Raw genomic sequence first — 13,162 nt, forward strand, 5'->3', positions numbered from 1 at the left:
CCATTTAAACCCTGCCTCGACTCACACTCTCTGCCTGTTCATCCCAGTCCTGAACTGAGTTGTTCCAGTCTGCTATAGTGACTACTGCCAATGGAAATTGTTGAATTCTGTGTTTCTGGATTCTGCCTGTTTGGAACCTGATTCTTGCCTGAAGCACCCATAATCGTCTGCCCTCGCCGGACAGCCTTTCCCGGGTAAGACCTCCGCCTGCCATTCTGGCTTTGTGCCTGCCTCCTGGTGTTGAAAGACTGTTGCCCCTGTGGCTGCTAATAAAATCCTGGTAAAAGAACATTCATTGGTCTGCACTTGAGTCCTACCGCAACCAGCCCCTCCTGACAACACCTCAGAACATTAAACTACCCAGCCACATATCTGTGATTGCTACAATATCAGAATTCCTGGCACTGATCTGTGCTCATCTGAGTTACCCATGAAACTTTTTGCAATTAAAGTTGAACCTACCAGTCCTCACTTGCTCCCTAACCAGTCTCTTGCTGCTCTGCCCAATGGTCCTCTTGGATATATCCTCTATATTCAGACCAATCTCCCAACTACCATACTGACACTGACTTTGGAATTGGTTCTAATTAATTGGTTTACTAACAGAGGCAATGTGTAATGAGACTCATAACAAAGAGAGGCCGATGATAGGAGCAAAATAGCAGTCAACAGGATGAGCTACAACATAAAAGGTGGGTAAAATCGAAAAGTGTGAACATAGGACTGCAGGTGTTATGTTTGAATGCATGCAGTATACAGAATAAGGTAGATGAACTTGTAGCACAGTTACAGATTGCCATGTATGATGTTGTTGGCATCACTGAATCGTGGCTGAAAGAAGATTATAGTTGGGAGCTTAATGTCCAAGGATACATATTGTATCAAAAGAACAGGCAGGAAGGCAGAGGGGACAATGTTGTTCTGTTGGTAACAAATGAAATAAAATTATTAGAAAGGGTCAGAAGGTGTTGAATCATTGCAGTTAGAGCTAAGGAACTGCAAGGGTAAAAGGTTCCTGATGGGAGTTACATACAGACCCCAAGCAGTAGTAAGGATGTGGACTACAAATTACAATGGGAGATTTAAAAAAAATGCATGCCAAAAGAGCAATGTTACAGTAGTCATGGGGGAATTTCAATATGCAGGCAGATTGGGAAAATCAGTTTGTTGCTGGATTTCAGGAAGGGAAATTTCTAGGTTGGTTACAAGATTGCTTTTTAGAATAGCTTGTGATTGAGCCCACCAGGGGATCCAACTATTTAGGACTGCATGTTGTGCAATGATCTGGAATTGATTAGAGAGTTTATGTAAAAGAACCCTTAGAGGAAAATGATCAGAATATGATTGAATTCACCCTGAAATTTGAGAAGGAGAAGCTGATGTCAGATGTATCAGTATTTTACAGAGGAGTAAAGGGAGTTACAGAAACATGAGAGAGGAGTTGGCCAGAATTGATTGGAAAAGAACACTGGCAAGGATGATAGCAGAATAGAGGTGGCTGGAATTTCCGGAAGCAACTCGGAAAGCAGCAGATTATGTACATACCAAAGAGGAAGAAGTATTCTAAAGGCAAGGTGACACAACCATGGCTAACGAGAGGTTTAAAAAAAAAAGACCGCCATATACAGCAGCCATCGTCGTAACGGCCGTCGTTGGAGTAGACTTAGGCAGAGTGGGACGGCTTTGGCTCAACAGGCATAGGCGAGGTTTGAACGGGGTATGACTGCGCAAGTGCGTGAAAGTCGGCCTCTGAGATCAGCAGGAGAATTTAAAAAGCGAGCAGAGGCTGAGGACGACCTTCACTCCAGGTAAGGCCGGGTAAGCTCCTTTAATGAATTTAATTACATTAGGAGTAGGTAATGGAGGCAGCAATTAGGGCAGTTGAGTGCTCCGTTTGCAGTATGTGGGAAGTCAGGGCGAGCACAGCTGTCCCTGATGACTACACCTGCAAAAGGTGCGTCCAGCTGCAGCTCCTGACAAACCGAGTTAGGGAACTGGAGCTGGAGCTGGATGAACTTTGGATCATTTGGGAGGCACAGGCAGAAATAAACAGGAGTTACAGGGAGATAGTCACCCCTAAGAGTCAGGAGACAGGTAGTTGGGTGACTGTCAGGAGAGGGAAGGGGAATAGACAGGAAGAGCAGAGCACCCCTGTGGCAGTTCCCATCAACAATAAGTGCTTTTGGATAAGTACGTTTTGGATACTGTCGGTGGGGACGACCTACCAGGGACAAGTTGCAGTGGTTGCGTCTCTGGCACCGAGACTGGACCCTCAGCTCAGAAGGGAAGGAGGGAAAAGAGGAGAGCAGTAGTGATAGGGGATTCAATAGTTAGGGGGACAGATAGGAGGTTCTGTGGAAGAGATCGAGAATCCCGGATGGTCTGTTGCCTCCCTGGTGCCAGGGTCTGCGATATCTCAGATCGAGTTCTCAGTATTCTCAAGAGGGAGGGTGAGCAGTTGGATATCGTGGTCCATGTAGGGACCAATGACGTGGGTAGGAAGAGTGAAGAGGTCCTGAAAGGTGAGTTTAGGGAGTTAGGCACCAAGTTAAAGGACAGGACCTCCAGGATAGCAATCTCAGGATTGCTACCAGTGCCACGTGCAGGTGGGTTAAGAAATAGTAAGATAGCACAGGTCAACTCGTGGCTGAAGACATGGTGCAGGAGGGACAGCTTCAGATTTATAGATAATTGGGCAGTTTTCCAGGGAAGGTGGGACCTGTTCCGGCGGGACGGTTTACATCTGAACTGGAGGGGGACAAATATTCTTGCAGGTAGGTTTGCTAGAGAGGCTCCAGTGGATTTAAACTAGATACAAGGGGGGAGGGGAAACAGAGTATAGGAACAGATGTATGGGAGAAGGAAAAAAAAGATAGTTTGCACCATTAGAGATAAATAGAGGGGAAGAGGTGGAGAATTTTGTAAATGCATTTATTTTAATGCTAGGAACATTGTAAGAAAGGTGGATGAGCTTAGAGTATGGATTGATACCTGGAAATATGATGTTGTAGCTATTAGTGAAACATGGTTGCAGGAGCAGGAGGGGTGTGATTGGCAACTAAATATTCCTGGATTTTGTTACTTCAGGTGTGATAGAATTGGAGGGACGGGGGGGGGGGTGTTGCATTGCTTGTCAGAGAAAATATTACAGTGGTGCTCTGGCAGGATAGATTAGAGGGTTCATCTAGGGAGACTATTTGAGTGGAATTGAGGAATGGGAAAGGTGTTGTAACCCTTATAGGGGTGTATTATAAACCACCTAATGGGGAGCAAGAATTGGAGGAGCAAATTTGTAAGGAGATAGCAGATATTTGTAGTAAGCATAGGGTTGTGATTGTGGGAGATATTAATTTTCCACACATAAACTGGGAAGCCCATACTGTAAAAGGGCTGGATGGTTTGGAGTTTATAAAATGTGTGCAGGATAGTTTTTTGCAGCAATACATAGAGGTACCAACTAGAGAAGGGGCAGTGTTGGATCTTCTGTTAGGGAATGAGATAGGTCAGGTGATGGATGTATGTGCTGGGGAGCACTTCGGGTCCAGTGATCACAATGCCATTAGTTTCAATATAATTATGGAGAAGGATAGGACTGGACCTAGGGTTGAGATTTTTGATTGGAGAAAGGCTAACTTTGAGGAGATGCTAAAGGATTTAGAAGGAGTGGATTGGGACAATTGGATATGAGGTTGCTTTGGCAAGTAAGATGAAAATAAATCCAAAAGTTTTCTACAGTTATATTAATAGCAAAAGGATAGTGAGGAATAAAATTGGTCCCTTAGAGAATCAGAGTGGACAGCTATGTGTGGAGCCAAGAGAGATGGGGGAGAATTTGAACAATTTCTTTTCTTCGGTATTCACTAAGGAGAAAGATATTGAATTGTGTAAGGTAAGGGAAACAAGTAGGGAAGTTATGGTAGCTATAACAATTAAAGAGGAGGAAGTGCTGGCGCTTTTAAGGAATATAAAAGTGGATAAATCTCCAGTCCTGACAGGATATTCCCTAGGACCTTGAGGGAAGTTAGTGTAGCAATAGCAGGGTCTCTGACAGAAATATTTCAAAAATCATTAGAAACAGGGATGGTGACGGAGGATTGGCATATTGTTCTATTGTTTAAAAAGGGTTCTAAGAGTAAACCTAGCAATTATAGGCCTGTAAGTTTGACATCAGTGGTGGGTAAATTAATGGAAAGTATTCTTAGAGATGTTATATATCTGGATAGACAGGCTCTGATTAGGAACAGTCAACATGGATTTGTGCGTGGAAGGTCATGTTTGACAAATTTTATTGAATTTTTTGAAGAGGTTACTAGGAAAGTTGACGAGGTTAAAGCAGTGGATGTTGTCTATATGGACTTCAGTAAGGCCTTTGACAAGGTTCCGCATGGAAGATTAGTTAGGAAGGTTCAATCTTTAGGTGTTAATATTGAAGTAGTAAAATGGATTCAACAGTGGCTGGATGGGAGATGCCAGAGAGCAGTGGTGGATAACTGTTTGTCAGGTTGGAGGCCGGTGACTAGTGGTGTGCATCAGGGATCTGTACTGGGTCCAATGTTGTTTGTCATATACTTTAATGATCTGGATGATGGGTGGTAAATTAGATTAGTAAGTATGTAGATGATACGAAGATAGGTGGCATTGTGGATAATGAAGTAGGTTTTCAAGGCTAGCAGAGAGATTTAGGCCAGTTAGAAGAGTGGGCTGAAAGATGGCAGATGGAGTTTAATGCTGAAAAGTGTGAGATGCTACATTTTGGTAGGAATAATCAAAGTAGGACATACATGGCAAATGGTAGGGCTTTGAAGAATGCAGTAGAACAGAGTGATCTAGGAATAATGGTGCATAGTTCCCTGAAGGTGGAATCACATGTGGATAGGGTGGTGAAGAAAGCTTTTGGTATGCTGGCCTTTATAAATCAGAGCATTGAGTATAGGAGTTGGGATGTAATGTTAAAATTGTAGTAGTCATTGGTGAGGCCAAATTTGGAGTATTGTGTACAGTTCTGGTCACCGAATTATAGGAAAGATATTAACAAAATAGAGAGTACAGAGGAGATTTATTAGAATGTTACCTGGGTTTCAGCACCTAAGTTACAGAGAAAGGTTGAACAAGTTAGGTCTTTATTCTTTGGAGCGTAGAAGGTTGAGGGGAGACTTGATAGAGGTATTTAAAATTATGAGGGGGATAGATAGAGTTGACATTGATAGGCTTTTTCCATTGAGAGTAGGGGAGATTCAAACAAGAGGACATGAGTTGAGAGTTGGGGAGCAAAAGTTTGGGGGTAACACGAGGGGGAATTTCTTTACTCAGAGAGTGGTAGCTGTGTGGAATGAGCTTCCAGTAGAAGTGGTAGAGGCAGGTTCGGTATTGTCATTTAAAGTAAAATTGGATAGGTATATGGACAGGAAAGGAATAGAGGGTTATGGGCTGAGTGCAGGTCAGTGGGTCTAAGTGAGAGTAAGCGTTTGGCATGGACTAGAAGGGCCGAGATGGCCTGTTTCCCTTTTGTAGTTGTTATATGGTTGTATGGTTAAATCAAAGCCAACATAAAAACCAAAGAGAGGACATATAATAGAGCAAAAATTAGTGTACTCTATTATAGAGGATAGGGAAATTTTCAAATATCGTTAGAAGACAACTAATAAGTTATTAAGAAGGTAAAGATGGAATAGATACCAAAAATTTCTTCAGATATATGAAGTGTAAAAGAGAGGCGAGAGTGGATATCTGACTGTTGGAAAGCAATGCTGCAGAGGTAGCAAAGGGGGACAAGGAAATGGTCAATGAACCGAATAAATATTTTCCATCAGTCTTCAATGTGGAAGACAATAGCAGTATGGTGCAAGTTCCAGGTGTCAGGGGTCATGAATCGTGTGGAGCTTTTATTGAGAAGCTGAAAGATCTGAAGGTAGATAAGTCACCTGGTCCAGATGATGTATATCCCAGGGTTCTGAAAGAGGTGGCTGAAAAGATTGTAGAGACAGTAATAATAATCTTTCAAGAATCACTAGATTCAGGAATGGTTTCAGAAGACTGGAAAGTTGTAAATATAACTCCACACTTCAAGAAGGGAGAGAGGCAGAAGAAAAGAAATTATAGGCCAGTTAATCTGACCTCAGTGGTTGGGAAGATGTTGGAGTCAATTGTTAAGAATGTGGTTTCAGGGTTCTTGGAGGCACATGATAAAATAAGCCATAGTCAACATGATTTCTTCAAGGGACAATCATGCCTGACAGATCTGTTGGAATTCTTTGAAGAAATAACAAGCAGGATTACAAGGGAGAATCAGTTGATGTATATTTGGATTTTCAGAAGGCCTTTGACAAGGTGGCACTCAAGAGGTTGCTGACAAGCTATGAACTCATGTTATTACAGGGAAGATTCTAGCATGGATAAAGCAGTGGCTGACTGGCAGGAGGCAAAGTGTGGGAATAAAGAAAGCCTTTTCTGATTGGATGCTAGTGACTAGTGGTGTTCTACAATAGTATGATTTGGAACCAATTCTTTTTACATCGTATGTCAATGATTTGGATGATGGAATCGATGGCTTTGTTGCAAAGTTCGCAGATGATATGAAGATATGTGGAGTGTCAGGCAGTTTTGAGGAAGTAAAGAGGCTATAGAAGGACTTATACAGATTAGGAGAATGGGCAAAGAAGTGGCAGATGGAATACAGTGTCGGGAAGTGTATGGTCATGTACTTTGGTCGAGGAAATGAAAATAGTCAATTATTTTCTAAATGGAGAGAAAATGTAAAAAACTGAACTGCAAAGGGACTTGGGAGTCTTGTACATGATTCTCTAAAGGTTAAGTTGCAGGTTGAATCTGCGGTGAGCAAGGCAAATGCAATGTTAGCATTCATTTCAAGAGAACTAGAATATAAAAGCAAGGATGTGATGTTCAGACCTTACTTAGAGTATTGTGAGCAGTTTTGAGCCCCTTATGTTAGAAAGGATGTGCTGAAACTGGAGAGGGGTCAAACAAGGCTCATGAAAATTTGAATGGCTTGTCATATGAAGAGCATTTGAGGGCTCTAGACCTGTCAAATTTGTTTAAACCTTTGTGAACAGTGTAAGTAAACCTCCTTGTAAGGCTTCTGTTCTCCCTGCCCCCCCCCCCCCCCCCAATCAGTTTAGGAGCAACCTGCCCTTGTATAGATCCCACCTTCCCAGAATTGATCCTAATGGCACCTAAGGTCTCCCTTCCTGTACCAGCTCCTCAGCCACGCATTCATCTGTCCTGTCCTCCTATTCTTATCCTTACTAGCATGTTGCATAAGGAGTAATCGTGAGACCACCCAAAGGGTCCTGCTGTTTAACTTTCTGTCCTACTCCCTGAATTCTTTCTGCAGGACCTCATCCCTCATTCTACATATGTCATTGGGACCAACATGCACTACAACCTCTGCCTCTTCTCCCTCTCCCCTCAGAATGTTCTGTAGCCACTCTGAGACATTAGACACGGATACCCTGTCTTTTCTCCACAATAGCAAACCTCCAGCAGCACTGCTCACCTAGACTTTGCCCTCCCCTGCTATACAGCAGAGTCATGCTAAGTGCCACAAACTAGGCTATTGCTGCTTCCCAAGAGCCCATCTCCTGAACAGTATCCTACACAGTACACTTGTCTAAGAGGAGTATGCCCACAGGGGATCCCTGTACTACCAGCTTGTACTGCCCCTTCTTCTCTCTGTCTGTACCAGGTAGTACACTCACTAACTGTATTGTTCACCACACTTTCTAGATCATGGATATTCCATCTGAGTGCAACTGCATCTCCAGGTACTCTACGTCAGGAGCTACATCTGGGCACTCTTCCTGCAGGTGTCGTCACTGGGGACACTGGAGATGACCCCCAACTTCCACATCCTCCAGGAGAAGAATACCCTCCTACTGAGAGAGAGAAAATATCTTACTTGATCAACACTAACCCTCGTCACTGAAGACTGAACTTGCACCTCACTGCTTCTCTCAAGGTGGCTGCTTCCTCTCTAGCTGTTGCTCCTTCTGTAACTCAATCTCGCCATCCTTATGCTAGTTCCATGATGCTGTAGGTGTTCCCTCTGTTACTCTCTCCACAGATGCTGCCTGGCCTGCTTAGTGTTTCCAGCATTTTATGCTCTTCAAATTAACTTCCGAGTAACAAAATTTCAGCAGAGCTGCCTAATGTCCAGTGCTATAGAGTCCACTTTGATGGTCAGTTAAATCCTAAACCCTGAAAAACACCATCCCTCAAAGCAGTCTCAGTCCCCAAAATGTAATCCAAATAAAACACCCTACCCCAACTCACCTAACACACCAGAGATCCTTGAAGTCCAAAGCAAGCCATAGTAAGTCCGAATCCAAACCCCTTACCTCTACAAATAATGAACACAACATAATCTGAACCTGTCTGACCTCCCACCAACTAAATCACAACCAAAGTAATTAGAATTCTGACACAGGGTTCTTGATTCTGTTTCCCTGGTGTAGTTATCTTAATGCTCAGTTCTCATCCCATCTGACAGTGGAAGTTTGCATCTGTTGTAACTCTGCTGTCTGTGGGCCATCTTCTCTTACTACAGGATAATCCCTTCCGGCAGAGGATTGCAGAGGTGTTCTCCCAGGACAACAAGGGCAACATGACTTTGGACGACTTCCTGGACATGTTCTCTGTGTTGAGTGAAATGGCCCCACGTGATCTGAAGGCATGTTATGCATTTAAAATTTATGGTGAGTATATAACCAGATCAATGACCAGAGGAAACCATCAACCAGGGACAATGTGCAGAGAGATCACAGCATCTCCCTGAGAGTAATACAATAACAGAACTGTCACAATCAGATTCAGGTTTAATGTCACCAGCGTATGTTGTGAAATTTGTTATCTTTGCAATACATAATCAGTACAATGCAATACATAACAATAGAGAAACAAACTGTGAATTACAATAAGTATATATATTAAATAGTAAAATTAAATAAGTAGTGCAAAACTAAAAATTAAAGAAGTAGTAAGGTGTCATAGATTAAACTTTCCTAACTCAGAGTGGGACTGCCAGGTAGAATTCTAAGGTAGAATTTATTAAGTGTGTTCAGGATAGTTTCTTCTTTTACTGTATAGCCCTTCCAGGGAGTGTGCAAAGCTTGACCTATCCTTGAGAATTGGGGCAGGTCAAGAGACTGAGATGTCAGTGAGAGATCATTTTGGGACCAGTGATCATGGTTCAATTAGCTTTAAAGTATGAAATTATGTACCCATGCAGGAAATCAGGAGAGCAGAAATGACAGTAGACTATAGACAATAGGTGCAGGAGTAGGCCATTCAGCCTCTCGAGCCAGCACCACCTTTGAATGTGATCATGGCTGATCATCCACAATCAGTACTCCATTCCTGTCTTCTCCCCATATCCCTTAATTCCACTATTTTTAAGAGCTCTATCTAACTCTTTCTTGAAAGCATCCAGAGAATTGGCCTTCACTGCCTTCTGAGGCAGAGCATTCCATAGATCCACAACTCTCTGGGTGAAAAAGTTTTTCCTCAACTCCATTCTAAATGACCTACCCCTTATTCTTAAACTGTGGCCTCTGGTTCTGGACTCCCCCAACATCAGGAACATGTTTCCTGCCTCTAGCGTGTCCAATCCCTTAATAATCTTATATGTTTCAATCAGATCCCCTCTCATCCTTCTAAATTCCAGTGAGCAGAATGAGCAGAAAAGAGGAGAATCCAAAGAGATCTTACATGTATTTTAAGGGAAAAAGAATAACTACAGAGAGAATACCAAAGTGGGAGGCAGAAGAACATGTCTTACACATCTGATTAAGGTTTTTGAAGAAGTAATCAAGAAGGTCTATGTAGGCAAGGTGACTACTATGTAATCTTCAGTAGCCCTTCAAGTAAAGCCTTTGATAAAATTTCCCATGGAAGGCTATCATGAAAGTTAGTTTGCATGAGATCCAGGGAGAGCTGGCTAACTGAATGCATGACTAGCTTGATGGCAGGAAGTAAAGGGTGATGGTAGAAGTTTGTTTAAGACCATAAGACATAGGAGTAGAATTAGGCCATTTAGCCCATCAAGTCTACTCCACCATGGTTGATTCCTGATCTCACTCAACCCCATACACCTGCCTTCTCACCATATCCTTTAATGCCCTGACTGATCAGGAAACGATCAGCTTCTGCCTTAAAAATACCCATGGTCTTGGCCTCCACTGCAATCTGTGGCAGAGCATTCCACACATTCACTATTCCTTGGCTAAAAAAATTCTTCCTTACCTCTGTTGTAAAAGGTCACCCCTCAATTTTGAGGTTGTGCCCTCTAGTTCTGGATACCCTACTGTAGGAAACATCCTCTCCATATACACCCTATCTAGTCCTTTCAACATTTGGTAGGTTTCAATGAGATCCCCAGACATTGTTTTTTGGACATTCTCCAGGAGTCGGTGCTAGGGACTCTGTTATTTTCATTTCTAGCAATGACTTGGATGAGAATATACAAGGTATGGTTAGTGAAAAATAGATGATGTTGCTGGCAGGGAAAGTGGTTATCAGGATTACTGTGGGATCTTAATCAGCTGGATAAGTGGTTGAGAAATGGCAAATTGAATTTAATTTGAATAAATACAAGGTGTTGCACTTTAGGAAAACAGACCAGGGTAGGAATCTTGTAGAATAGAGATTGAAAGAGCGTCAAGGAAATCTACAAGGATATTGCTACAATTCAAGGGACTGAGTTAGGGACAGAGGTTGAGAAGGTTGGAACTTTATTCATTGGAACATAGGAGAATGAGGTGTATAGAGGTGTATAAAATCATGAGGGGCATTTACAGGATGAATGTGCATTATCTTCTTCCCAGGGTTGGGGAATACATTTGAGGTGAGAGGAGAGAGATTTAATAGGAATCTGGGGGGCAACTTTTTCACTCAAATGGGGGTCCTAATATGGAATGAGCTGGCAGAGGAAGTAGATGAGGCAGGTACATGAACAACATTTAAAAAGTACTTGGACAGGTACATGAACAGGAAAGGTTAAGAGGAACACAGATCAAATGTGGGCATTGGGACTAACTTGGATGAGTTAGGCCAAAGGACCTGTTTCCATGTACACTTCCAGGTTGTCTCTCACTGTTAAACAGTTGGGTGGAGTAGAGGTTCCACAATGAGTTGGGGAAAAGATCTTTGGAGGAGGAGAGACTTTCGGGCACAGTGTGATAGCTCAAACAGATACATCTGCTACTCAGTTGGTGTTGATTCTTTGGACACTGTTTTCATGAATTAAATGAAGTTACAATGTTGTATTTCTTTCAAACAGATTTTAACAATGACAATTTTATCTGTAAGTCGGACTTGGAGAAGACTTTGATTAAATTGACGCGAAATGAACTGTTACCAGAGGAGGTACAGCTGGTTTGTGATAAAGTACTGGGGGAAGCAGATCTGGACAATGATGGCAAATTATCACTGGAGGATTTTCAGCACATGCTTGTCCGCTCCCCCGACTTCCTCAGGTAAGGTTCCCAGCTCCATTCACAGCTGCTTGGTGCCATAAATTGTGCTTCCCCTGGCTTTTCTGGGGTTGGGATAGACAGCATTTGTTCTCCATGATGCTTCTATCTTCCTCAGGTGCCGTCCATGCTCACTGGTCTTTACACCTACTCATGTGAAGGACCAGCAGAGAGCAGGGAGTATCCTGGGAGTAGGAGGGGATTAGGCCATTCTGCTGACACCAGGTACTGGGACTTCAGAATGCAGTGGGAGACACTGGTCAGCTATATTAGGATTGACTTTGTAATGGTGATGTGGTGGAACAGCCAGTTCTATGGTGAAGTCCTTAAGAGAACACCTGCCTCAAAATTTCATGAAGGTTCTGGTCAGCTTGCTGGTTATCTTAGTGAACATTTGCAGTGTAGTTACACTGTTATCCCTGAACACAACTCTGACTGTTGATCAGTATAGTTACACTGCTGCTGTCCACAACTCTGACTGTTGTCAGTGCAGGTAAACTGCTGTCACTCCGCATGGCTCTGATCAGTGTTGTTACACTGCTGCCCCAGTGCACAGTTCAATTTGTTGATCAGGTTAGTTACACTATTGGCTCTGCACACACTGAATGTTCAGCAGTAAAGTTACATAGCTGAACCTGTACACAGCTGCAATTTTTGATCAATGTGGTTACACATTCATCCCTGTACATGGCTCCAACTGTTTATTAGTATAGTTACACTACTATCCCTATTTGTGCCTCTGAGTGTTGATCAGGTACTACAATCCCTGTACAACATCCTGAGTGTTAATCAGTACTGCTATACTGCCGTCCCTGTAGATTTCCTACTATTGATTAGGGTAGTACACTGCTGTTTGTTTATATGTCTCCAGCTGTTGATCAGTTTTGTTATACTGCCGTCCCTGTTTACAGATCTGAATGTTAATGATTCTGTACCTGCACTGTCATATTGATTGGAAGATTTTTTTTGCAGCACCTTCCACATCCGAATCTGATTACCACCTGCCACTACATTTGACACAGAACCTCAAATCGTCAAGAGAGTGATATGTTCCTGAGCAGAGACCTACTGCTTCCTGTGTCCCAGCATTTCCCTTGTCATGTAGAGGCAATAAAGTTCGATTCTCCAAACCTGTTTCTCTGTAGAATCATTTCTCAGGCTTGTAACAGCTCTGCTTCTTCATGTGTTATATATCTCCAAGTTATGTTCTTGCATGTGTTCTAGTCTCACAGCATTGAAACAGGTCCTTTGGTCCATCATACCATATGCACCATCGACTCCACGCCTACACCGTGCCTAATTTAGCAAATGAGATTCTATTGAACTGTTTCTTTCCATCATTCCTACATGTTGTGAGCTGCCAGTCTCCTCCTCATTCATGATCAGTGCCTCCAAATTGTAGCAGTTGCTGGATGACAATGTTTTCCTCATGTAATACCCTGCTTTAAGACTATGCTTTATTTTATTAATATGATTATGCTGTGGGGTATTTTATTTTCTGCAGATTTTCTCAAAATGCAATATGTATCCTTTAATTACATTATGCAATTAAGTAGTTCAATTTTGCTGTTTAAAATAAAAATTCAGTTGATTGATAAGTTAGGCTTGTTGAATTAGTCAATGGGATTTGTATTGGGAACACTTTAGAGAGAGCGCAGGAAAAAGAATAGGGAGCC

The 13,162-nt window shown here is 42.5% G+C and overlaps 1 protein-coding gene across 3 annotated transcripts in view; it reads left to right on the forward strand.

Moving 5' to 3' along the window:
- The window catches only part of LOC140740063 (calcium and integrin-binding family member 3-like), an 89,423-nt gene extending 76,831 nt beyond the window's left edge, over positions 1 to 12,592 (forward strand). For 2 of the 3 annotated variants that reach the window (XM_073068918.1, XM_073068917.1), the window contains 4 exons: positions 7,744 to 7,975; positions 8,564 to 8,711; positions 11,294 to 11,489; positions 12,459 to 12,592. In XM_073068918.1, the coding sequence (XP_072925019.1) occupies positions 8,621 to 8,711; positions 11,294 to 11,489; positions 12,459 to 12,480 (309 nt within the window). In that variant the 5' untranslated portion in view covers positions 7,744 to 7,975; positions 8,564 to 8,620 and the 3' untranslated portion in view covers positions 12,481 to 12,592. The remainder of the gene's footprint in view (positions 1 to 7,743; positions 7,976 to 8,563; positions 8,712 to 11,293; positions 11,490 to 12,458) is intronic. The other variant, XM_073068916.1, reaches the window with a different exon arrangement.
- Positions 12,593 to 13,162: the final 570 nt, after the last annotated feature.

The sequence above is a fragment of the Hemitrygon akajei genome, chromosome 16, assembly GCF_048418815.1.
Source record: "Hemitrygon akajei chromosome 16, sHemAka1.3, whole genome shotgun sequence".
Lineage (NCBI taxonomy): Eukaryota > Metazoa > Chordata > Chondrichthyes > Myliobatiformes > Dasyatidae > Hemitrygon > Hemitrygon akajei.